The sequence below is a fragment of the Cornus florida genome, unplaced genomic scaffold (assembly GCF_030987335.1).
Source record: "Cornus florida cultivar Cherokee Brave unplaced genomic scaffold, ASM3098733v1 CherokeeBrave_3.0.0_Hap2_Chr05, whole genome shotgun sequence".
NCBI classification, from domain to species: domain Eukaryota; kingdom Viridiplantae; phylum Streptophyta; class Magnoliopsida; order Cornales; family Cornaceae; genus Cornus; species Cornus florida.
Window position 1 is genome coordinate 40,762,449 of NW_026775575.1, and position 26,947 is coordinate 40,789,395.

Consider the following 26,947-nt stretch of genomic DNA (forward strand, 5'->3'; position numbering starts at 1 on the left):
GACATGAAATTAAACTAAGTAAACTAAGGGAGAGGCACAATCCATCAAGAAATGAGTATGAACCATCAAATAAATCATAAGAGCATTCCATTAAGCACTATGTCTTGACAATCTCTAGATCTATAGCATTAATACACATAGACATGCATCAATAACACAAGACATAGAGATAAACACATGAACATCTATTCTAGCATACATTGACATATGGATAGAATGAAATGATCAATTGGAAGCATTAAACCACACAAATCATTGAATAAAACAAGATCTGTATATATAAAAGTGTCAAAACATGTATCATAATACAAATCCCCCTCAAAAATACATAAATCAAGATGTAAAAAGCATGCTTAGGGCTAACTCTAGCCCCAAAAGGATGTCTAGCCACTCATGGATGGTGTCCTCCAACCCTCAAGGGCTAACTCCATGGTAGAGATTGCTCTTTTTCTTGGTTGATGGAATAACTCCCAACTTGTGTCTCTAGCCTCCTCCTTTCTTTTCTTCCTCACTAAGAATATGGAAATTGTGTCTCTAGTGTCTCTATCTCCTATACGTCAAGAATGGCTCATAATCCTTATATAGGTAGGTTAAATGTCACCCCCAATGAGCTGGGCTCGTACACTAATATTCCTTCCATTGATTGGATATGAGACAACTTTTAATGAGCTTGAAATTAGATTTTCTCGGGCTTTGGGAAGTTTGATCGATCGAACTTATGGTGAGATTGATCGAACATGGCTGAGATCTATTGAATTTAAGCTAGATCAATCCTCTATGGCGGCACCTTTTTGGATAAAAACAAATTTGAGATATTTTGAAGATATTTTCGGGAAAGAGACAAATGTGGTAGGTATGGTGGTATAAGTGGATAAGATGAAATCTTTTCGATCGATCAGAATAAAGTTGGATCGATCGAACTTTGTGCGATCTTTAGATAAGGACAAAAGAGGTTGGATCCATCTTGAAATGCTGAGATCGATGAACTTTCGATCGATCGAATATTTTTTGAGATCGATCGAACTTGCTGAATTTTCACCACTTGCTTCCTTTTGCTCCCACTTTGCTCCTTTCTTTGATTCATCTCAAGATTGCTTCAATTATGCTCTTATTTTAGTTGAGTTAGCCTATTTTGGGGATAAGTACCCGAAAATGGAAATAATACAAAATCAATCTAAAGCGGGAAAATAAGATAGGTAAAGGTCCTAAAATACCTAAGCTTAAGAGGTTTAAATGCGCACTTTTCAGCGTTCATCATATAACGAGGATTAAGTCATGGCCATGCCATATATCAAGTCTTAAAATGGAATACAAGCAAAGTACAATTAAGTAGTACTTAAATCAAATTAAATTAATTAAATCTCTAGAATTGAAAACTCATCTAAATCATCCCAAATTAATATATAACAAGGATCAAGTCATGGCTATGCCATATACCAAGTCTAAAGTGAGTTATATGCAAGCTACAATTACTTATTAATTTCTCAAATTAATATAAGACATGCATACAACTTATATTTCACTACAAAAGCAAGTAAATCCCTTAGATAATAAATTTAGAACACCCCCTACCTCACTTGAGAAGTGACTCTCTAGAATCTAAGGCAAGCAAGTTCAAAAAGGTAAACCTTTCTAGGGTTATGAAGAGGAAGGTGAGGTAAAGCTTTGGTATTCCAAGCTTTATGATCAAAGGTGAGTGAAAGGGGACCAAAATGAAGCTTAAAATTCTGAGCCAAGCTTTGTTTCAATGGTGGCTAGGTTAGGGTTTGAGAGCAAAGAGATAAAATGAAATTAAAATGAAAACCCTACACTAATTTTGGTTAAATCCTCTGCTCACTATATGCTCTTACACTACCTCACACATACACACTAATGCAAGACCAAATTTGGAGCCTACACTTGTCATTCATCCAAGTATCCATTATAGGCTTAATCCTAAGCCTACACTTGTCAACCATCCAAGCGAACAAGTGCACCTATCTTTGGTCAACAAGTGGGTGAATCTCCACCCTCCACATGTCATCATCCAAGGCATCAACGTGTCTCCACACAAATGTCAACAAGTGGACTAATGAGAGTGTGACACTTGTCACACTTTTTGTAAATTGCAAGAAGGTCATTTTTGAAAATATCTTCCAAATTAATTTGCAAAATGGTCCCTAAGACGAAAAATAATTACTTATAGTAATTACACAAATACCCCCAAAAGAAAGAGAAATTGCAAAGAAGTATGCATCCATACCCCTAAGGAAGAATGTATACTAAGAACATGCATTTCTAAGAAAGAAAAAATACACATTTCTAAGAAATCATATACCATGAGTGCATGTAAAAGTGGACACGAATCTAAACACGAAAGGTGAGGTTGTGCCAACAAAGTGACAAACAGGAAAAAGAAGAAAAATGAATAGTGTCAAAAAAATGAAAATGTGGAAATGACTCGGTCCTTAAAGGAAGTTGTCAATCCAAAGGAAAGAGTCTCGGAAACCATTTCCAAGCACTCGAGACGACACAAACCAATGTCATTTGCACCACGTGCTCATGTCGACCACTCTCAAATGAATGATGACTGCACGGCCACACGACAAGTCGAAACTCACACACGAAACCCAAGGTTAGACAAAGGAATAGAAGACCATAACCGTAAGTATCCTTCTTGACGAATCATCATATCGATCCAAAAATAACCACCAAAAGAACTCCAAGATACCCATGTATCTATTGAGGTACCGAACAAAGACGACTTGGTAGTACGAATAGCGACCAGAACCTGCCCACGACGTACTCAAATGTGTGGTAGCAATGACAGTGCCTAATGCCCGCCCACACTTACTCGTCAGTATGGTAGCTTTGATGGCAACTAGCACCCGCCCACAGCATACAACTTATACGATAGCATGATAGTATAAGGCACTAGTTCATAACCTGCCCCCACTAGGTTTACCTATGAAACCTCTAGATACAAATGACATCAATGTCGAAAAAGATCATTACCAAAAGCACTACGAAAACCAGGCATCTTGTGAGAGTTGGGGTAGCTAATCTTAAAACTCTAACAACAATGTCATAAGCAGCGCTACGTTTAAGGCCTTAAATCCTTAGTGCAAGTAGAGCCAGCAACGTACTCCTACATTGCAAAACACCCTCATCAATAACCTTAGTCACGAATCCCAAGCCTGACAAGCAAAATAGGATCTCCAAAATCCCAGATATCATCCTGAAACAGATCAACTACTAGACTACTCATCGCAATTAAACATCGGATAAAATCCCTATCACGAATAACTAAATCCTCAAAAAATAAGTCCACCATGTGACACACACATCAAAATCCCGACTACCAAGGTCACAAAATGAGTCTTTCAAAACCGTTCTTGGCATCACCAAGTTAAATCAAAAATTCCTAAATTTCAATCCATAAACAATCACTGGAACTACGATTCCTTAAAACTATGCCTAGCCATAACTAGGACAAGAAAACTCCATAAACAAGCCATATCCAACAGCGATCCTCCAAAACTTCTCCTAAGAGTCAACCACATCCAGGTCTCCAATACTAAAGCAAGTCTCCTAAAGATATCCTTAAATAGCGTCAAGCTCATACAACAAATCAACCAAATCTTTAATCAAATGGACACAAGTCCCTGTAAAATGATCTCACACCAATCCACTCACACCGAGCATAGCAAACTCCATCAATAACCACGATAAAAACTCCCCAAGGAAAGACAGGAAAGAAAGGGAAACACCAGTCCTAAGAAGGACAACTCCACGACTCTATCTCTAAAAAAAAAAAAAAAAAACAACAAGGTCAAAGACTTCACCCCCTATATGGAAGTAAGCCAACCAAAATTCATCAACTCCTTACCAAGGACTTTAGACAACAATGGTGATCCTCAAGGACTGACCAACCCCAAAACCGTGCACAAGGCGATGAAGAGAAGAGACTCACTCCTTGTGAAGTCCCTAACCCAAACCAAGAAAAAGAGGAGAAATCATATTCTCCCACGAGTGTCAACACAAAAAACACAAAAATGGAGCATTCTTCCCACTTTAGGAAAGTGCACAGCTCAAGACAAAACAAATGTGACAACTCATGTACAAGGAATTTCAAAACGAAACCATTGCGAAAACCGGCATACAAACTACGTGCGATCGAGGAAAACAAAAGGGAAAACCAAACATGGAAGTCATGCATATGACAAGGAATACAACTACCAAATAAGTAAATCTACTCACATAGATAAAATCAAGGGTACATACGGCACGTCTCCATGTAAACACAAAATCATATTACTAAAGCACAACAACAACATGGCATCTCTAAGCATATAAATAAGACATGCTAATGCCACACAATAAGAAGACAAATGTGGACACACATCCACCTACTCATGCATCACAATATCATAAATCATACTACTAACTGGGAGTAAATGAAACTGGTGAAAATAAAACAATGCAACAATGAACCCTATGGACATCGTGTCCTAGAGTGTCTAGGTAAAAGGAAGAGAAATCCTAGCCATAAACTAACTTTAAAAACCAATGCAACAACAAGCTATCTCAAACAAACGTGAGCCCTCACCACAATGGTAAGACTCTAACAATCCATCTCTGAACCTAAAGGTGACACTATAAGTGACACTAATAATGCAATGCTCTCACTAACCCAAAACATCGATCAATCGACTCGATTCCAAAAATGTTATCACGCAAGGGGAACTCAAACGAAATGGCTACTCTAGCCATACAATCGGACAACCGAATCAATCTCAAGAATCATCCCCAAAACGACCATCAATCATTGACCAAAAGGACTACGCCTTTCGAAATAAAAGCCTACATTGACCCTGTCTGAGCTACACAATAGTAGGCCCAGTACAGTAACATGACAGTGCCAAGCACCCCCCCACAACGTACCCACCTACAAAATTGCAATCTCAGAGGAATCGGTCCCCAAACAAACAAGGAGCCTAAGAGGTTTATAACCTTATCATGGCCCAAAACTAACAAATCCAGCACTACGACAACGCCTAATGACTTACCTCGCAAGAGCCTAAACAAAAGGCGACCATCCACCTATCTAAAGCCAATGTTAGGCCAACAATGACCTATGCTACCATGAAACCAAGCTAATAATTGTCAACAACATCAAAGAAGAGTTCTTAAACATAACCAGACAGACCAGCCATCACACCAAGTGCTAACTCACCAAGCAACTCAATCTCAACTCCAGCGTCCTATTACTAATCCAAAGTCCTATCAAATATGCAAAACAATCATGCATATACAAATTTAATCTAGTATACATCATATGTCATGCTCTTTACATTAGAATACAATCATGCTAAACAAACAGCATACCACATATAGCACATAAGCACATAAACATGTTATCAAACCAAAACATGTTATCATAAAGCATATAAACACATAAAGCATGGCAACACAAGCATTATATGCACCCAAAACCCATCATCCAAAGGTTTTCGAACCTAGGAGCTCTAATACCACCTGAGACGGCCTGGTTTTTCGGCTATTGCATCCTGTGATAAACCGAGCATTGATCCGAAAACGAATCCAAAATGTGAAAGCAAAAGATAAAACAATGGTCTCTAGAGATACAACACGTCTCTAAGACACAAGAACCCAGTGTGTCCTATGATGACCTGAAACGAATCCAAAATGAGGAAGCTAAACATGAACAAGTCTATAGAAATGTACGTCATCTCTAAGACACAAAAACAACCTTCTGAGGAGTCCCGTGACTCAGCAGAAGCAAGACCGGATTAGGGTTTCTATACCCTCCAAGGAATGGACCAAGGGCAAAATGGTCATTCCAAACTAAAATGAGTTCCACCGTGCACACCATTTGAAAGACAATAAAAAAATTAACAAGGATGGACTCAAGACTCAGTTCATTCGGAGTCTGGACGGTAAAAATATCAAGTCTAAAAGTCGAAAGAAGGGAAACCCCATCCCGGTTTGAACCAAATCCTAACACTACCTCACTAAAACTTGAATATCTTGAGATACAAGTAGAATCTGAAGCTTTAATTGGTACCATTGGAAAGCTTATTTTGACGCGGTCAATTTAGACTCAAGAATAGATCAATTCGAAGTTAAAACAAAGGAGATATGACAACTTGAAATTTGAGGTGCAGTGCTGAAACAAGACACACGCACACACACACACACAAAAGGATGGACGAGTGCTCGCGATGAGCACTCATAAATGGGCACACCCAGGGCAGTAACCACAGCCTAACTACGAACGCTTGTCCACTAACAAGCTTAGTAGAATTCTAAACTTTAAACACAATTTTGAGGACTTTTTGGGCCTTTTTAAAAAAAAACACAAATAAGAAACCCTTCCAAAATCATGTTTTCTAGCCAACCATGCCAAAAAAAAAAAAAAAAAAAAAAAAAAAAAAAAAAAAAAAAAAACTTAATTTTTCATGTGAAAACCCCAAAATGGCCTTATGCATAGTTTTTGGCATAAATAGTGCAAAATGAGCTCATAGGAGGCTCAAATCACTAAGGAAAAGGTTTTGCCCGGAAATAATCATGCACGCAAACGTAACTTACCTATTAGGATGTGCTACAATAATCCATGGCTTAAAAATACCGCCGATGCAAAATTTGACCTATCCAAACCCCAATGCAGGAAAAATGCCCTTCAAAGGCAAAAATTGTAAGAACCGTACCTAAATGCAATCAAAAGACCATTTGGCCCTTGGCCACACTTCATGCATATAAAATGAGTCCTTGTTGAGGTGCTCGTGCACACTTTGCACTACCCGATTTGGAAATGAACCCTTAAAGGCTCGAATTTTTCTATTTTAGCCCAAAAATGCAGTATATGAAACCAAATTGAAAAACCTAAAACAAAATGGTGTTTGACCCTTCGCCACACCTCATATGTGGTAAATGAATACCAAATAAAGAATTTCGTACATAATGCACACTCCGGTGCAAAAATGACATATTAAACCCTTATTTTTCATATTATTCACATTAAAGGCAAAATTTAACATTTTTCAATATATATGAATTTTAATTAAAGTTTGGCCCTTGACCACATATCATATACATAAAATGAACGTCAAAAAGTGTGCTTAGGTGCACATTACAAGTCCAAGGCAAAAATTGACATTTTTACCTAACTATGCATTATAACTTTAAAAGTAAAAATCAAACATGCTAACACTTGCATCACTTAAAAGAACTTCAATCTATCGAAACAACTTAGGGATGTTGTGCATCCCAAACCAAGGCATCCATACCTAAAAACAACCCGACATCTTTGGGGTGAGTAAACAAGTTACTCGTAGGGAATGAGCACGCATCGACCTAACTTTTACAAGGTTATTACATTAACATAAAGCAATTCAAAAGAATTATGCTACCTAACGTCTATGTCATAAGTGGGACTCAGGAATCATCCTAAGCTACATTAAAGCATTTCTAACATAAACTACAATATTTATACAATTAAACAATATAAAAGCATACTATACAACGCAACAAGATATAGATTATCGAAGTTATCAACTTAAAATCAGAAATGCGAAATCAACTAAAATAGTTCATGCCATCTAACGTCTATGTTCCAAATAAGTCTAAGAAATCATCCTAGGCTACATTAAAACAATAAAACACAAATCACAATATCGATACAATTTAACCAACATTGGAACTTCCAATACAACGCATAAAGCATGATTCATCAAAGTTAACATCTTGAAACTTAAAATGGGAAATCAAATAAGGAACAACAAGTTACAAAATCATCTAATTATCAACTTGAAATAAAGTGTGAAATCAAACAAGATGGATACTCGGACATCACGCCAGATCAGACCGACAACGTGGTTACTTTAGGGTTACAAGCCCACGGGTAACCTCCCCATGTGCACACTAGACTATAGGGGGATACTCTCCCGTGCTATAACCATGCCCTAACCGTAGTCAACATGTATATACAAGATAATTTACTATCTAATAAATTGTGCAACAACGTATATATCAACATGTATATACAAGATAATTTACTATCTACCATGCACAACTGAATTTGGAAACACATACAATACATACTCTAAGTCCACAACTACTATAGAATGACAAATGTAGAATCTTCAGAGTGTGATTCGTTACACGCTGCAACAATATCACTCAATATTGAAAACATAAACTCATGAATCTAATACAAGTCCAAAATCTTGATTTAAACATACCACCAACGTCAAATACATGATTAAATCATTAACAAAATAGAAACGAAAATTAATTAAATAAACTAATTAATTTCTCTAGATTTCAAATCTCAACCAAATAATCCCTAATTAATATATGTTAAACAACATAGCATGGTCATTACATATATCAAATCAAAAGTGTAAAATGAGCAAGATATCATCATGTAGAATTTAATTAATTTAAATTAATTAAATCTCTATATTTCAAAAATTATTCAAATGATCCTAAATTAATATATAACAAAGATTAAGTCATAGTCGTGCCATATATCAAGTCTAAAATGAAATACAAGCAAAGTATAATTAAGCAAGATTTAAATCAAATTAAATTAATTAAATCTCTAGAATTGAAAACTCATTTAAATCATCCCAAATTAATATATAATAAGGATCAAGTCATGGCCATACCATATACCAAGTCTAAAGTGAGTTATATACAAGCTACAATTACTTATTAATTTCTCAAATCAATATAAGACTTGCATACAACTTATATTTCACTACAAAAGCAAGTAAATCCCTTAGATAATAAACTTAGAACAACCCCTTACCTCAATAAAGAAGTGTCTCTCTAGAATCCAAGGCAAGCAAGCTCAAAAAGGTAAGCCCTTCTAAGGTTATGAAGAGGAAGGTGAGGCAAAGCTTTTGTATTCCAAGCTTTATGGTTAAAGGTGAGTGGAAGGGGACCAAAATGAAGCTTAAAGCTCTAAGCCAAGCTTTGCTTCAATGGTAGCTAGGTTAGGGTTTGAGAGGAAAGAGATGAAATGAAATTAAAATGAAAACCCTACGCTAATTTTGGTTAAATCATCCACTCACTATGTGCTCTTACACTACCTCACACACACACATTAATGCAAGACCAAATTTGGAGCCTACACTTGTCACTCATCCAAGCATCCATTGTAGGCTTAATCCTAAGCTTACACTTGTCAACCATCCAAGCCAACAAGTGCACCTATCTTTGGTCAACAAGTGGGTGAATCTCCACCCTCCACATGTCATCATCCAAGGCATCAAAGTGTCTCCACACAAATGTCACGCTTTCCGTAAATTGCAGAAGGTTATTTTTGAAAATATCTTTCAAATAAAATTATAAAATGGTCCCTTAGACGAAAAATAATTACTTATAGTAATTACACAAACTCCCCCAAAAGAAAGAAAAATTGCCAAGAAGTATGCACCCATACCCCTAAGGAAGAAAGTATACTAATAACATGCATTTCTAAGAAAGTAAAAATGCACATTTCTAATAAATCATATACTATGAGTGCATGCAAAAGTGGACACAAATCCGGACACAAAAAGTGAGGTTTTGCCAACAAAGTGACAAATGGGAAAAAGATGAAAAGTGAATACTGTCTAAAAAATTGAAATGTGGAAATGACTCGATCTTAAAGGAAGTTGTCAATCCAAAGGAAAGAGTCTCAAAAATCATTTTCGAGCACTGGAGACGACACAAAGTGATTAGAAACCGAACTCAGAAAAGAAAAGACAACGGAAAAATATTATCAGTAAAATTTGAGAAAAAAGGAAAAGAAGGAAAATGATCGGGTCATTACATTCAGTGCTCGTGCACTACTTCCATACTCAGTCAAATATTGATCTGAAAATTTTTGAAGCGTCTTTTTCTTCATACTTAGTATTTTTTCTTGGATTTTCTTCATCAGTGCTTGAGCACTAAAAGCTGAAACTTCATTAAATCTTCTCAGTTAAGTCCCGAATTGACCTGGAAAGCCCTGAACATGTTTTTAAGCCTTGAGAACATCGCCATAAGCTCTAAATACATGGAATTGCCGGTCTCTTTGAGTGAAGACCAAAAAATAACAAATTAATAAAAAAAACATAAGAACCGAGATAAAGGCATCGCTAAGGCATTAACATATACACGTTTAAGGACTCGAATATGTAATATTCTTCGCTTATCACAAATATTAGTAAATGGTGCTTCGTATTCATCATATCTATCACTTCTTAACAGCTTACACTACAAGAAATTTGGGTTTTAGTGACAGTCCTTTAGGGACAGTCTTAAAAACTGTCCCTAAAACCTTCTTTTTAGGCACAGTCTAAAGAAACTGTCCCTAAAGCCTTCTTTTTTAGCACAGTCTGTCCTTAAAGCCTTCTTTTTTGGCACGGTCTTTACACCCTGTCCCTAAAACTTAAAAAAGTTTGTCCCCAATTCCACAAAAAATTGTGCGGCAAAACTTGGCGCTTCATTCCTTGTTTGGCGCGATTAAAATTATAATATATTTAATTATTTTATTTTACAAAATACATTAAACTACACCGTTTAATATATCATTACATCCCATATACCTAAAGTCTATCTTCAGACCACTTCATTTCTCAACCCACCTCTAAGCCCTCACGCCTCTTCTTCCTTGCAGAAAACAGAGGCTAGCTCTGCCACCCTTTTCCACCGTCGCAGAAGACATAGAATCTTTCACCTTCTTCTAGCAGCAAAGGCCGAATGACCCAATCGTTCCAACAGCCACTCTTAATCATAAGGTACAACATTTTTATTTTTTTTACAATGTTAGGGATTTTGCCTCTTTCTTCGATTTTCAGAGAACCCTCATCTTCAATTTGACATTCATATAACCCACTTCAGTTTAATGATCCTCACCATAGTTTGTTTTATGCAAATACATGTTGTAGGGTTTCAAAATTGCAAAAGGCCTAACAATCGAAGGGGTAAATTACAAATCTGGAGTCGGCTTGCGGTCTGAATCGCTGTGGAAAATACAGGTTTGATATATAACGAGTTTGACTTGTTATGTGCTTGTTAAAAAACTCATTATGTGCTTGTTACATTGTGAAATCACTTTGATAGAATTTGAATTCTAGGTTCTATTTCTATTTTGTTTGTTGTATTGTGTTTAATTTAGGAAAAAAGTCACATTTATAGAAGCGATTCTCTGTTGCTTATGGCTAATGTTAGTAAATGTATGAATTAAAGTTTGCAAACATGACATTTTAACATTTCATTTTTTTTCTAATATGAATCTCTCTATACTTGGTCAGAAGTTATGATTGATTCTGAAAATTTTTAGTGGATGTATAAAGCTCCATATGCAATGTTTTCTTAAAGCCTTTTATTTGTTTAATTTTCTTCTTCTTTAGCTGGAGGATGCACTGGCCCTACTGGGTTATTAACTCTCTTGTATAATTTGGTATATGCTTGCTTGTTTGCTTGATTGGTTTTCTAGCTTGGATTGTTCAGGGTAGAAAAATAAATTAGGGTTTAAATTCATGGTAAATAATTCTAGACATTTATTTTTTGTTTTAACGTATGTTTATTATTTATTTATATATATATATTAGATTAACATATGAAATCTGAATAGCATCCCAGACTTCAAAATCAGTTTTCAACTATTGTGGGTTGGTTTGTTGTTCTTGACCGGAGATGTCGACACCCATATATAAGCTAAACCTTCAAATTTCTGCTGCTCTTGGCCACTCAAAATGAATGCCAAGCAAGCATGGATATCTGTAACACTTACTTTAAATCCTCTCTTCTCTGTCTTGCCTTTTTTTTTGCTAGTGTTGGAAGTCTAATTTTGTAGTAGTAGATGAAACTTTTGCAGATATATAGGCCTTTTTCTAAATATAGTGATAGGATTGTCAACATCTTTGAAATGTTAATTTCAGTAGTAGAGAGAAATTTGAATTGATAAATCATTAATGCATTCACTGACTGTTAATGAGTTTAGAATAATACATGAACAAGTTATTATGTTGTTAAGATACCTATATTATTATCATTTTGTTTGGAGCTTTGATTTATTTAGTATCCCAAACATTTGATCAAGTTTTGAGTGGTTAGGTCATTGTATTGTATTAGTATAGTAGAAGTCAATTAAGATGAGCCTATTACTTTGTTGTTTAATTGGTTCTGTAAACGTCTATCAGCCCACAACTTTTTCTTTCATACATCCAAGCCTTCAACCAAACATCTATTAAAAATCTTTGCTAGTACAATATATCTGTTTTGGGTATAATTAATTCATAAACTTTTGAATTGACAATTTTCAATTTTATAATATGTCAAAATCGCAGATACAAAATAAAATAAAATACAGCTTTATTTTGAACATAAACTTCCACTCAGAAAAAAAAGGTAGTCAAAATTTTGTGCAAACTTTCAGAATTCATTTGTCTTCAATGCATTGTAGCAAAAATGGATCTATTTGTTGTTTCATGTTATAGTAAGAAGGTCTATATATGTGTGTGTGTATGTGTGTATAAAAGCATGATTATAATTACTCATGAAATGGTTGTAATAAAAATTCCTTCAGATGAGGCTTGAGATATTGCTTTAATAAAAGTCACTAATTGAAAGCAGTTTCCGAATTCTTGACTTTAAAATCAGTTTTAGTTGGCCAATTGCCTAAAAACTAGAACCCACACACTGTCTTATATGTTGAGTATACATTACATGGTACCTTGTTAATCAATTCTAAAAGTTAGCATCCATAAGAATGGGTAAAATTAGAAATTAATAAACTTTCAACAATTTCAAAACTGAATCAGAAAAATAATCTTTCAGACCAAACTTATCAATTTTTGTTTCGAGTGAGACAAGAATAGGCCATTTGGGCTTCTAAAAAAAAAAAAAAAAACAGGCCATTAGGGCCCATCTTGTATTTTCCCATTGTGTTCTTGGTAAACAAACAACCTTGATGGAGGTTAATACATAAAAATTGATCACTTTGTTGTCCAGTAAGGCCCAACATTACCTTTCAAACACAATCTAAGTGCTAGGAGACAATCCAAGGTCCTTTCTAATCACAAACACCCAACAAATTAAAAAACCTCCCCATTGCTCCTTTATTTTCCTTTCTCTTGTTGGTATCAAAAAAAATGATTATGAGTTAATTCCCTAGATTGATTATCTTTTCAATGCCACATGAAACATTGTAACAACTAAATAAATCAATTCCCAAATTCTTTTTTTTACTCCATAAAAAAAGGTGCAATAATATAATTTAAAATTAAAGATGACAATATACTTCAAGGTTTGATTAAAAACAGATATTAGAGTGCTCATGAAGTCCATAATTTATTCTTGTTTTTGTATTACCGAAAACACACCAAATTAAAAACCAGTCAATCCAACACACCATCATCAGCTAAACATATCTGTTGTTATTCATGCCATCTCTCAAATGGGTACTAGGATTTGAAAAAAAAAAAAAACACACACACACACACACACATATTTTAACTCTCCGTTCTCATTATTATAGAATCACACAAATAGAAGCATTTGGTAGCTGCAAATATAGTTTGTGAACTTCAAGTGTTTGTTGCTTTTATACACACATACACACGCACACGATATTTGGATGGAGAACGAGTCTAGCATCTCTGCAATTCAAATAAGCAGTGTAAAGCATAGCTGGGGAACAGATGGTACCTGTTTTACGCCATTAACGGGCCCAGCTTAAGACATGAACTTTTAAATTCCATGAGTGCAGAATGAGCTGAAATAATGGCAGCTTTCAGAATTGTTCAGGACCTGTATTTTTTTTCTTTTTCTTTTTTAGATCTTCCATTTTGTGGGTGAAGTAGTTGTTTTCTAGTGGGTAGAAATCATAAACAATATATATATAGTAAGTTGTTTTCTAGTGTGAACCCCTTTACTTTTCCATCTTTCATTAATGAAGGTGACATTATATAGTAAGATGCCGATCATTTTTTTTAAAAAAAAATAATAAGAAATGTATTTCTCTTGTAATTATGTTTGTAGAATTTCTGTAAGATTAAAGGTTGTCAGTGCTTCTGAATCTCAATTGTTGACAATTATTAGGGAAAAATTATATATATATATATATATATATATTATAAGGTTCAATTATATATATTTCGTTTTTTGTTTATAATTGATATATATTAATTTTTTTTGTGTATGTTTAGGCAGTTACATGGATAAGTCTTGGATTCATCATCACACTAGGGGTAGTGTAAAGTATTTTGATGGCATACACGACTTCATTGATGTGGCTAGGCGTTATGCAGAAGTAGACGGTAGGTCCTGATGTCCATGTCGTCATTGCAAAAATAAGACTTATCGACAAATTGAAGAAGTTAAGCAGCATCTCTTGAGTTATGGGATGGACAAGGGGTATACCAATTGGATATATCATGGGGAGGATCGTCAAAACAACAATAATGTTAATATTGATGCTAATGTTAGTGGGGAAAATGTCCACGATGAAGATGGAAATGTAGATAATGTGTTTGAATTGTTGGATAACATACAAATGGGAAACTTCACTAATGCACAACAACAAGAAGATTCCCCTGAAGTTGATGTTGGAGGAGGAAGCTTTGATAGATTGTTAAATGATGCACAATGTGAATTATGGCCAGGTTGTAAAAAATACTCTAAGTTGTCAGCGATATTAAAGTTGTTCCATGTGAAGGTTACAAGCCGAATGAGCAACAAATCATTTGACATGATGCTTGATGCATTTAAGGATATGCTCCCCGACGACAATGTGTTACCAAAGTCTCATTACGAGACTGAAAGCTTGTTACGAGACTTGTGTCTCGGATATGATTGTATACATGCATGTAAACATGATTGTGTTCTATTTTGGAAGGAGAATGTAGGTAAAGAAAATTGTCCACAGTGTGGTGAATCGAGGTATAAACCTCACGAAGGTAAGGGTAAGAAAATCCCTCAAAAGGTTCTTCGGCACTTCCCTTTGAAATCAAGACTTCAACGGTTGTTTATGTCAAAGGATACAGCCTTAGACATGCGGTGGCATAAGGAGAAACGTGTGAAGGAGACAAATGAGTTAAGACATCCAGCTGACTCAAAAGCTTGGGAGGATTTTGATAGTAAGCATAGTTGGTTTGCTGCTGATCCTCGTAATGTTCGTGTTGGATTAGCAACTGATGGATTCAATCCATTTGGTAACATGAGCAATACGTATAGTATGTGGCCTGTGATGATTGTGCCTTACAATTTGCTACCTTGGATATGTATGAAGGAGCCATATATATTTATGTCGTTGCTTATTCCTGGTCCAACATCGCCTGGTAATGATATTTATGTGTACATGCAACCTTTGGTTGAAGAGTTAAAAGAATTATGGCGGGATGGTGTGATGACGTATGACGCCTACAGTAAATGTAACTTTAAAATGCATGCGGCAATGATTTGGACCATTAGTGATTTTCCCGCTTATGCGATGGTATCTGAATGGATGACAAAGGGTTATCTAGCATGTCCAAATTGTAACAAAGAAACATGTTCTTGTTATTTGGAACACGGGCGTAAGATATGTTACTTGGGAAGTTGTATGTTTTTATCGTTAGATCACATTTTTAAAAAACATCACAAGCAATTTAATGGCAAAAGTGAAGACAAAGGGCCACCAAAGCAGTTGACGGGTGATGATATTCTGGAACAGCTTAACCTCATACCCGAGGTTAGTTTCGGAAAGGGACCAAATAAAAAGAAGCGAACTCGTGAGGAATTTGAACTTAACTGGATGAAGAAGAGTATTTTTTTTGAACTACCTTATTGGCAGACCCTTTTGTTGCGGCACAACCTGGATGTTATGTATATAGAGAAAAATATATGCGATAGTGTGTTGGGGACATTATTGGACATTGAAGGGAAAACTAAGGACACGTTCAAAAGTCGGTTGGATTTAGAAGCAATGGGGATTAGAAAAGAACTCCACCTGAGGCGTAATGGTGAAAAATTTGAGATGCCACAAGCGCATTACACATTCTCAAAGAATGATAAAAGGCAACTATGTGAATGGCTAAGATCAGTTAAGTTTCCAGATAGCTATGCATCGAACATAAGTCGGTGTGTGAATGTTAATAATTGTAAGATATCTGGATTGAAAAGTCATGATTCACACGTTCTCTTACAACATCTCCTCCCTATTGCTATACGAGGATTCTTAAATTCAGATATTTGTAACACAATAGCTGAGCTTGGTTTATTCTTCAAAGAATTGTGTTGTCGAGTTAAAGTGGATGTCTTAGAGGCAATGGAAAGGGACATTGCTGTTATACTAAGCAAGTTATAGATGATATTTCCTCCATCATTTTTTAACATTATGGTGCACTTGGCTCTGCATTTGCCGTGTGAAGCCATCATCGCAAGCCCTGCACAATATCGATGGATGTACCTGATTGAAAGGTGCTGTATATTTTTAGTAAACCAAAATTCCTCCTTTTTTTATTTTTTTATTTTTTCTTTTATTTTTTTTTTTTTTGTGACAAGTTTTATCAATTTGTTATCAAATATTATTGGTTTGATTAACGGGTATGTAGATTTTTGCATACTCTCAAATTGTACGTCCGTAACAAAGCACGTCCGGAAGGGTCCATTGCAGAAGCTTACGTGGACGATGAATGCCTCACATTTTGTTCAAAATTTCTTGGAGGGATTGAGACAAGGTTCAATAGAGAAGAAAGAAATAGTGAGGGAAACTACAACAATAATTGGTCCACTTTTTATGATCTAAAGCAAGTGGTTCGACCGATAGGGACACAAAGTTTGGACATATTGCCCCGTGCGGACATAGAGATGGCCCGATTGTACGTGTTACAGAATTGTGAAGATGTTTTGTCATATGAAGAGTAAGTAGCTCATTGTATGTCATATCTTGTCAGTTTCTATGAATATATAGTCTATTTCTTAATACATGTAAACAATTGTATCTTTAACATCATGTAATTGTTTAGAAAACACAAGGTAGAACTTGAGAGAGAAAATCCGCACAATGTTCCTCAAAGACATGTTAAAGAATATTCGAGCTGGTTCGAAACAAAAGTAAGTTCATTATGCACCTATTGTACTTAATTAAATAAAATTCTTTAATTTAATTAAAATGAACTGTCATTCATTTATTTAACACTACACTTTTTTTAATAGATAAAGGAAATGCGTCATCATCAAAAGGAAACAACTTGTGATGATCTGTATTCATTAGCGTGTGGACCTCAAAGTCTAGTAAGTCGATATTCTGCGTGTATTGTAAATGGGATTAGGTTCCATACTAAGGAAAGGGAGCAAAATCGACGAACACAGAATAGTGGCGTGTTAGTGAAAGGAGAAGACCAAGATTACTATGGTGTCCTAACAGATATCATTGAGTTAAGATATCCTCTGGGTAGAAAAATTTTTCTTTTCAAATGTGATTGGTTTGATGTTAGGATTGGTACCGGTGTACATAAAGATACCTATTTCACAAATGTAAATGTAGCCAGTAGAGCGTACAAAAATAAGCCGTTTGTGTTAGCAAATCAAGCATCACAATGCTTCTATGTCAAAGATAAGAAATTACAAGGGACGTGGGAGGTAGTTCAAGATATAACAAGTAGAAGATCATTTGATGTACCTAAAAAAGAGGGTGAAACAGGAGTACATGATGAAATGCTCAACATTGCAGCGTACCAAGAGAACGAACCAAGCATCATGGATGGAGTTGTAGAAGCGGACTTGGACATGGATCCACTCCCTTTGAACAGGGACGATTTGGATGGTGAAACTGTTGATGCTGAAATGATTCAAAAATGTAGGAGTGAAGCAGCCATTAATGACGACTTTTGGGATGTTGAGAATGATGATGGAAATGACATTCAATATAGTTCAGATGAGGAACCAGAATTAATGTCTGAAGATGATACTGATTTGGATGACATGTGAAGCTTTGTATTCTTGAGCATGTATCTCATTTTATGGTTTTATGAATTATATTACCGAGCTTTATCTTTTGAATTACTTTTTGTTTAAATTTCTCTTTAAGTATTGATTCTGTGCTTCATTAATTTGCATCTTTGATTTGGTTGACCAAATTAATTGTTATATTTGAGCATTTACTTATTTTTTTGGTTTTATGATAATATTTAATGTGATCTATTCAGTTATATTACTAGTCTTTATTTATTGACTTCCTTCAGGTTTATTAGTCTCTAATTATTGAATTTTTTATTCAATGCAATTATGTAAATATGAAATGATGACTCTAAATATATTCTGTATATACTTGTTTATTTTGATTTAATTTCACTTGATTCTTCATATCAGCTTGTAAACTAAATTATGGACACCTCCGAGGAACCAATGCATAGACTTTTAAGGTCCCGCAGGGCTGAAACTGAGCGACCATCTACAAGTTCACCTCCTATACAATTGAGTGGATCAAGTGATGACAGGAATACAACAAATCAAAGAATAGAAGGTGATGGTAGTAAAGAGCAGATGGGGCCACAACCAAGAGGAGGTAATTATGCTTCATTATTAATTAACCATAAGCTCTTTTGTAAAATGCCTACATTTTAATTAAGATGATGAATTTGTTTTTCAGGTCCGATATGAAAAGGGCATGGAAGAGCAAAAAATGAAGCCTTGCACAAAATTAAAGAAAACAACTGTCCGGTTCTAGTAGAGTTTGGAGAGGGTTATATTAAACCTGTTGGTTTAAATAACAAATTATGGACAGCTGAGGTTGGCATTAATATACGAGATACTGAAGCCCTTTTAAAGTATAAAACGTGGAGGGATGTTCCAGATTTTGAGAAAGAGGTCTACTATGAGCATTTGAAGGTAATGATAACCATCATTTAATGTTTGTTTTGTTAAAAATAAATCAGAGGTTGCTGGCTTAATTGGTTACAAATTGTAGCTTACATTAATTTTACATTATAAATAAGGTCTTTGGAGTTGATGCATATGCGAATGACATTAATTTTAAGCGAGTAAATAAGGGAATTTCCAGCGCGTTGAGGAAATATAGATATAAATTGAAGTGTCATTTTGAGGAGCATCTTCCTATTGAGAATGCACGCCGCCATCCTTACAATGGTATTGGTAATGCTGTTTGGCAAAAATTGTGTGATAATTGGATATCACCAAAATTTTAGGTTCAATTTCTTAACTACTTGTTTTTTATTATTTAATATAATAACTTCATTCACTAGCTATTTGGGTTTCCTAACTTGTAATATTGTTTGAATTGCTACCTAGGAAATAAGTGAAAAAAACAAAGAAAATCGTTCCAAGATTAAGGTTCCACATTATTCTGGATCGATGTCCTTCGTTAGACGTTACGATGCGTATGTACGTAATATATGAAACAATAATTATAAATTTTTTATTTTATATTCTACGTTCTAAACCATATATTTGTCTAATGGTCACTACTACTTTGTATTGTAGGTCAAACTCAAAGAAAGGCAGAGCCAAGAAGATGAAGATGAAGATGGTGAAAGGGATGAGGATCCTGCCATTCGCTTGTACAAGGACACACATTTTAAGGAACAAGGTGGATGGGCACACGAGAAAGCTAAGAGGAATTTTGTAAGTTAATTATAAGCTAGTATGTTGGATTATGAAATTTGAATCTCATAATATTTTTGCGGTTAATAGGAGGTCACATGCCTTTAAGTGACCATTTTTGCGGTTTATAGGGGGTCACATGCCTTTAAGTGACCATTCTTGATTTTCTGTGCACAAATGGAGGTGGGGAATTGTTGCGGATGAAGTGTGGTTTTCATTCATGTATTTCATGTTTAAAAAATAAAAAAAAGTATAATGGAAATAATTTGTTGAAATGTTGGGGCCATGTGACAAAGAGGGTTCACATTGAGAGAAGTTAAAAGTTGTGTTAATGTGATGGGGAGATCATAAAAGAGAGCCCTTTATTTCTAGATTACAACTGTGCTTGAAGGACTTTCTTAAGGTCACACCCACATGGTCAGTAGTTGTGTTTAACAGGAAATGGTAATTTTGTTGTGATTACTTGCCTTAAAGACAAGTTATTATTGCTTCCGGAAGTTAAAAATTGTGTAGGTATGTTGCTGAAATTTACATCTAAATGAATCTTTCAAGGAAAAAAATATTATTAGAAATTTTAAATACAAATCCATTGAAGCAATATAATTAACTTAGCAAGTGAAATAACCTTAGTTTTCTTAAATCAATTTGGTTGACTACGGAAACAGTTAAGGAGAAACTCATCCATTATACTGAAACAGTTGAAATATATTGAAATGATCTGAAATATTTCGTCCAATAACCATTTTTCTTTTCAAAATAAGATGAGAGTGAAGTATCAAAACCTAAAATTCCAAGTCTCTTCGTGTATATATTATCTAGTATGTTTCATAGTCTCTATCATTTCATGATGCTTGAAAATTGTACTTGTTTTTTACTAGTAAATTCTTGTTCTTCATTATGTTGATATTTAGGTCATATTTTGTAGTATTTATTCATGTGTGTTCGTATAGATATTCAAGCATATTCAATCAACCCAAAACACACAGTCACACACACATTTTTTAGTACATTATTAAATCTTCGAAAATATCTCGTAAACGTGGCTGAAAATGAATTTATGTTATTATATAAGGCTATTAACACGTGGAAATTTCATTAGTTCCTAGAATATATATTTTTTCTTCCCTTATTTGGCTGTTAATAACACTGGCTTACATGTTCTAACAACCTTTTATTCCTATGGTTCGCATTGATTAATGTACGGAGTGATATCAATGCATATGACCCAGGCCGGGATGTGGTTCATAAAGGCATAACCCCCTAGTTATGTAACCCTTTAAATTGAGCATTTTATCCATATTCAAATGAGCCTAAATTATTTTATGTGATAATTATCTACTTCTGTAAATATAAATTGATATCTTTGTTTAACTTACCTACCATAAAATGAAAAAAATAATAAATTAGTCAGTGAAGTTTTCCTTCTAAAGTGGTCTAGATATAACTTAAGAAAATGATGACCAAATAATATGAAATTTGAAATATGAAATATAGTCCAGTAAGAAAGAAGATGTGTATGTGCATCGGCATTTGTAACGTTATTAAGTCCTTGTGAATTTATATTTTTGACTACGGAAATGTGGACTTGATAAATGCATATGTTGTAGCAGGGAGGTATTTTTTTAAGTCACCTGTCTACACAATTAAATTAACGTAATGATCCTTTTTAGAGTTATGAATCAATCATGTTATAGCACTGAACTTGCGCGCGTGCGCGCGCACGTGCACACACACACACACACACACATATATATATATTGAAAATAACTTTCATATGCAATCTAAGTAGATGGATTAAAGCTAAGTATTCAGAATTTAAACCAATCAAGGGTCATAGTGATGCTAATCTGTGGTGCTTATGTGAGAGTCACAGTGATTGCACACTCTTGAAGTCATACAACTGATAGTGATAGGGTAAACATGCTCTAAATCAAACAAGAAGATTCATGCTGCTCTTGAGATTATGCTATTAAGAATCTTGTTTCCATAAGAGTTGACTTTGACAAAACAGAAATTATAATTTGTTCTCTAAATTCATAATTAGGACTTTTAATTTCTCCACACCAGTTTAGATAAAGAAAAAAATGACATGAGAACTTCTTCCTTTCATTTGTAGTTGACAATATAGTTTGTCATTGCAATGTACTCATCCTTCCATTATGTGTATAAGCATTTTTTTTCTCTCTATTGAGATTAATATTCTACCTTGCACATGATTTATTCCTATGTCATATTCTTTCAATTTGATAGCAAACTTAAATATTTTGCAGGATGCAATGAAAGAAAAGGCTGCACAAAATTCTCAAAATTCTGATGGTACGAGTCCAACCATAAATGATGTTGAGATAGTGCAAAACCAACTAGGCATAAGGAAGGGATATTGTCGTGGATTCGGACATGGTTTCATGGCTCCAAAGCGTCAACGTGCCTCCTCATCATGTGACGAGGCTTCTAGGAAAAGGGCCGAAATTGCTGAGGAAAGAAATGTACAAATGGCGGAAAAGATGGATAAACTTGAGAAGATGCTTGAGCAGTTGCAGTAACAGCCACCACCATGGCTCCTCCAATATCAGCAGCAGCTGCAGCAAACCGCACCAAACTGGCATCAACAGCCTTCGCCACCTCCAACAGACTCTCATTTTCAGCAGCTGCCACCCACAAGGTGGCAATATCAGCAGCCGCCACCAACATGGTGGCACCAACAAGCACCACATCAACCACCAACGGAATGAATAATGGATCTTGAAGGGGATGGAACAATTTTTTGTGCTACCAGATGGTTTTAGTTTTTGTTTAGAAAACTGGTTAGCAGTTTTTGTTTTTGTTTAGAAAATTAGAAATTTTATGGATCTTGAATATGTATTGTGGATTTATTTTGTTTGATGGCTAACAATATCTTTTTGAATGTTATTATGGATCTATTTTATTTACGTTTTGCATGCATGTATTCAGAATGGTTAAACCCACAAATCAAGTATACAAAAGAAAAAAAAAAAAAAAAAAAAAAAAAAAAAAGAAAAAGTATTAGGGACGGTCTACCCGTCTCTAATACAATAATTATAATTAAAAAACATGTATTAGGGACAGTCCATCCGTCCCTAATACAATAATTATAATTAAAAATAATGTATTAGGGACGGTCCGTCCGTCCCTAATATTATATGTAATGGGGACAGTCCCTGAAACTGTCCCTAATTCATATCTTATTAGAGACAGTCTATACCGTCCCTAATAAGTTTCAGGGACGGTATTATTAGGGACAGTCCAAACCGTCCCTAAAAGTCAAAGTATTTGTCACGGTCAAACTTGACTGTCCCTAAAGCTCTTTTGTCACGCTACTTTTAGTCACGGACCAATTTGACTTTTAGGGACATTTTCGAGCTTTTAGGGACAGTTTCGACTGTCCCTAAAACCCTAATTTCTTGTAGTGTTAATCTTTTTGCCTAGTTGGTTCTCAACCTCATTTTTGTAATGTTTAAACATTTCTATGGCTTTATCTTTGTTTCATAGTATATATACATAACAGTATCTTGTACAATCATTGATAAAAGTAACGAAATACCTTTTTTCACCTCTAGCTGGCACATGCTTAAGATAATATAATATATTACAGAATATCATATTAAAAAAATTAAAATAATCCAACCAATATTGAATTATATAAATAAATCAATAATCTATTTATATCACATGCTTCAATTTCACATAATATTGAACACATCAATATTTAGTATATTATCATGTAATAATACTTATAACATTATTTTCTTATATCTCAATTATTAGTATAATCTCTACTTGTTTATATCTTAAATAAAAACATATAGTAAAACAAAGCAGAAAATAATTTGTCTCAAGATTGTTAGATAAAATATATGCTTCATATGACATTTATGATATAACAAATCTTATACAAAAATGCTATGAGATAATTAAAATATGCTACGAAATAAATAATTAAAAATACAACTCTATATTTAATTAAACATGCAAAACAATGTAATAAATTAATAATAATAAATAAACAACCTAGACTGAAGCTAGTATTGGATACTATGTCCTCACTACAACAAAATGGAGCTTTAGCAATGTTTTTTTTCGTCACAAAAAACTAAATTTTCGTTGCTAAAAGTTTTTAGTGACGAAAAATCATTTGTCAATATTTCGTTGCTATATAATCGTCTCGGTTAATCTATAGTGACGAATGCAAATTACGTCACTATTGACTTTGCTTTTAGTGACAAAAAAATTTGCGTCACTATTGCATGACTTTTAGTGACCATACTTTTCGTCACATTTGCTTGCCTACTAGTGACGGACATTTTCGTCATTATTGCATGACGTTTAGCAACCATATTTTTCGTCACATCTATTTGCCTTTTAGTGACTAAAACGTTTGTCACATTTTCATCACTATTGCATGACTTTTAGTGACATACTTTTCGTTACATCTGTTTGCTTTTTAGTGACTAAAATGTTTGTCACATTTTATTGGGCATTATCAACGAAAGTTTTCGTCACTAACTTACCCAATGACAATGGTCTTTCATTGCTAAAAACCATTTTTTGCATGCTTTAATTTCTAAACTTCTTATCGTTTTTGCTAATATTATAAAAAAGTCCAAATAGTAGCACAGGTCCACAAATTTCAAACTCTATATAGCAATACAAATTTAAACATAACATTAAATTTTATTATGCAATACATAATAATTCTGAGTTCAAATACAAAATTAACATCAATTTGAATAAATTTCTACATTTGTTCAATTCTGAGTCAAAATATAAACTAAATTTCCAATTGTCTAATACAAATTAAAGACCAAACTAAAACATAAAAGCAAACTCCTAACTCTCCCTCTATGGCAGCACCTCAAAGTTCTTCGTATGGAATCTCATCACTTTAGTTCGTCGTTGTCATGAATACTTCATTTTCTTCATGTCATCCCAATTAATCGCTCTACAATTCAAAAAGATAAAGGTCATTACAATATTGTGTACAATTTGTAAGATTATATAAACTTTTTTTTTTTCTAATTATATGCAATTTAATGGACGAATAGATCGAGAATGTAGCATTGCATAAACTAACTAGAAGAGAAACGTACTCAAATTTAATTTTCTTTATACACGATAATAAAAGTAATATGTCTTCAGCTTTGTTGGTATATTACTCAACTTTTATACAAAAAAACAAATACTACAATACGTAATATCATATTCTCCAAGACTGCTGTATGCATTTATAAAAAATTATCACATCTCATCAAAATCAACAAATTTAAAACTTACCAACTTCAGCATTAATTCCTAGTCCAAAGAATAAAGCAAATTTTTTCCTAAGAAACAATTGAAGGTGTAAATATCAGTACACCCTTAAAGAGAACTTTAAACATGAAATATAATTTTAAAAATAAAAAATAAAAACCCCTCATTAATGAAGCAATTATGGCTTACGTATTTTCACAATATTATATCAACTCAATTACCATAATGTTGCGTACAAGAAAATGCTATAGATTACATTATAAGTGAACCCCTAGTACCAATAAAAACAAGGTAGGCAATACTTACTGCCATAGAACACTCCAACAAATTAAGAAGCAACTCTCTTAACAAGACGAACTACCTGCAAAATAAATTGTATACCTGGTAAAAACTATTGATAAAAAAAAAAAAAAAAAAAAAAATTATAAAAATTAAATTGATTCTAAGTTAGCTAACTTACCATAAATTATCCTTCCAAAAACCATATCCAATGTGAAACAAGAGAGTTTTCAAACAATTTGAGAGAAAGAGGGCATAAGGAATATTGATGCATCATCCCAAAAATAATAGGTTTACTATTAAAAAACAAGAAACTGCAAGAAAGTATTCAAAGTCCTAAAATATTAGACCTAATTAATTTTAAAAAGTTGTCCTTCTAAAACTCTAAAGTAGATTAATTTTGGGGTGCAAGGGAAGGCTGCCCAATATTTGCAATAAAAGCAAGCATTGCCTCTTTCACTTTCTCTTGAATTTGTTGCTGCATGTCTTCCCTCATCCCTTGCACCTCTTGTCTCATCTCGTCCATATTCGTTTCTGCTTTGTCGGCCCTAGCATTAGCTGCATCCACATCTTTTTGAGTAGCACGGATTGACAAAGTTGGCATATCCTTATTAGGCCCATTTAAAAATGAACACTTATTCCCTAGCACTTCAAGCATTATTTCTTCCTCTTTCTCGTGGGTTATTACTTCTCCAATTTCAATTGCAACTTTTTTCATTTCTAGCATTCTAGCCTGCATGTTCAGAAGCGAAGTTGTCATCCTAAATGTGCACCATCCTTTAATTTAAATAAAAGCTAAAATATTAACAATGAAGACATTCTTACATAATTCTTCTCAGCCTCTTCATCAATAGATTCCCCATTTTCCTTGATATGTGATTTTGCATAGAATTCAATCACACTTCCATCTTCCCCAGTTTCATTATTAAGCTGTGATATATAAGCAAGTAAAATGAACAAACTGGGCTATAAAAAGCTTAACAATCAACCGAATAAGGAACAAAAGCTAGCGGGAACTCAGACTAAATTACAAATATATTCGTATCCACATACATATAATTTTCATATACTAAACATTACATATATATACACAGTATATACAAATACATACATATATATATATATATATATATATATATATATATATATATGTTGAATTTTAGAACATATACATATATAACTTATTATATCAAATTAATCATCTACAAAACTCATTAAAGTTGAAACTAAAACAGTTTTGAATAACTTCACACATTTCAGTTTAGTTAACGTATAAAACATATTATTTTAAATGGAGATACCAAAATATAAGGGCGTTGAATATTTTAACTATACAAGTATAACTAATTGAAAAATTAATGCATAAAGAAGTTTTCAAAAAGTACTAAAATGTGATTTGAATAGCCTTTTGTCATTACCATCTCATCCAGGTACTGAACATACACTTTCGAGCCACCATAATTCTTAGTCTTCACCTTGTCCCTATTCTTTTTGTTTGTCTCACTGCGATTCTGCATGATAATTAATCAAAAAACATGTATATCAACATATTTGTGTGTGTAATTCAAACTCAATCCATAATTACAAAGTTGTAAGTATATTATTTCATTACCACACACTTCTCAGAACTGTATCTGTCGCACAATAAATTCCAATGCTCGTTGGGAACACCTTTAAATGGGTTACGCCGAGCAAGCTCAGCGTTTTTAAAGCCATCATAGTAATTCTTTATTTTGTATCTGCGGGCCTTCAAGCACTTGCTGAACTGATGATTAAATGCCCGTCTATGATGGTGTTCACCAACATTAGGTCTAAATTT

General features: G+C 34.1%; 2 protein-coding genes across 8 annotated transcripts; one reads left to right on the forward strand and one right to left on the reverse strand.

Moving 5' to 3' along the window:
* Nucleotides 1-10,607: 10,607 nt before the first annotated feature.
* Nucleotides 10,608-22,602, forward strand: LOC132306344 (uncharacterized). Of its 7 annotated transcripts, XR_009481938.1 has the most exons (8): nucleotides 10,608-10,772; nucleotides 10,923-11,012; nucleotides 18,331-18,526; nucleotides 18,611-18,849; nucleotides 18,957-19,166; nucleotides 19,270-19,362; nucleotides 19,462-19,602; nucleotides 21,852-22,602. XR_009481938.1 is itself a non-coding variant. In XM_059803702.1 (4 exons), the coding sequence occupies exons 1-4, from the start codon at nucleotides 16,355-16,357 to the stop codon at nucleotides 17,947-17,949; spliced, it is 1,254 nt and encodes a 417-aa protein (XP_059659685.1). In that variant the 5' UTR covers nucleotides 16,333-16,354; the 3' UTR covers nucleotides 17,950-18,021. The 7 variants fall into 7 exon arrangements, 1 of the variants encoding a protein (XP_059659685.1); XR_009481939.1 differs by having other exon boundaries at nucleotides 18,957-19,358; XR_009481942.1 differs by lacking the exon at nucleotides 18,957-19,166 and having other exon boundaries at nucleotides 19,270-19,358.
* Nucleotides 22,603-24,261: 1,659 nt separating this feature from the next.
* Nucleotides 24,262-26,942, reverse strand: LOC132310118 (uncharacterized). The gene is made up of 7 exons (XM_059808343.1): nucleotides 26,741-26,942; nucleotides 26,547-26,639; nucleotides 25,954-26,058; nucleotides 25,310-25,861; nucleotides 25,156-25,210; nucleotides 24,874-24,920; nucleotides 24,262-24,541 (listed from the first exon to the last, which is right to left on the reverse strand). Exons 2-4 carry the CDS (start codon nucleotides 26,547-26,549, stop codon nucleotides 25,523-25,525), a joined length of 447 nt encoding a protein of 148 aa, XP_059664326.1. The 5' UTR covers nucleotides 26,550-26,639; nucleotides 26,741-26,942; the 3' UTR covers nucleotides 24,262-24,541; nucleotides 24,874-24,920; nucleotides 25,156-25,210; nucleotides 25,310-25,522.
* Between the last annotated feature and the right edge of the window lie 5 nt (nucleotides 26,943-26,947).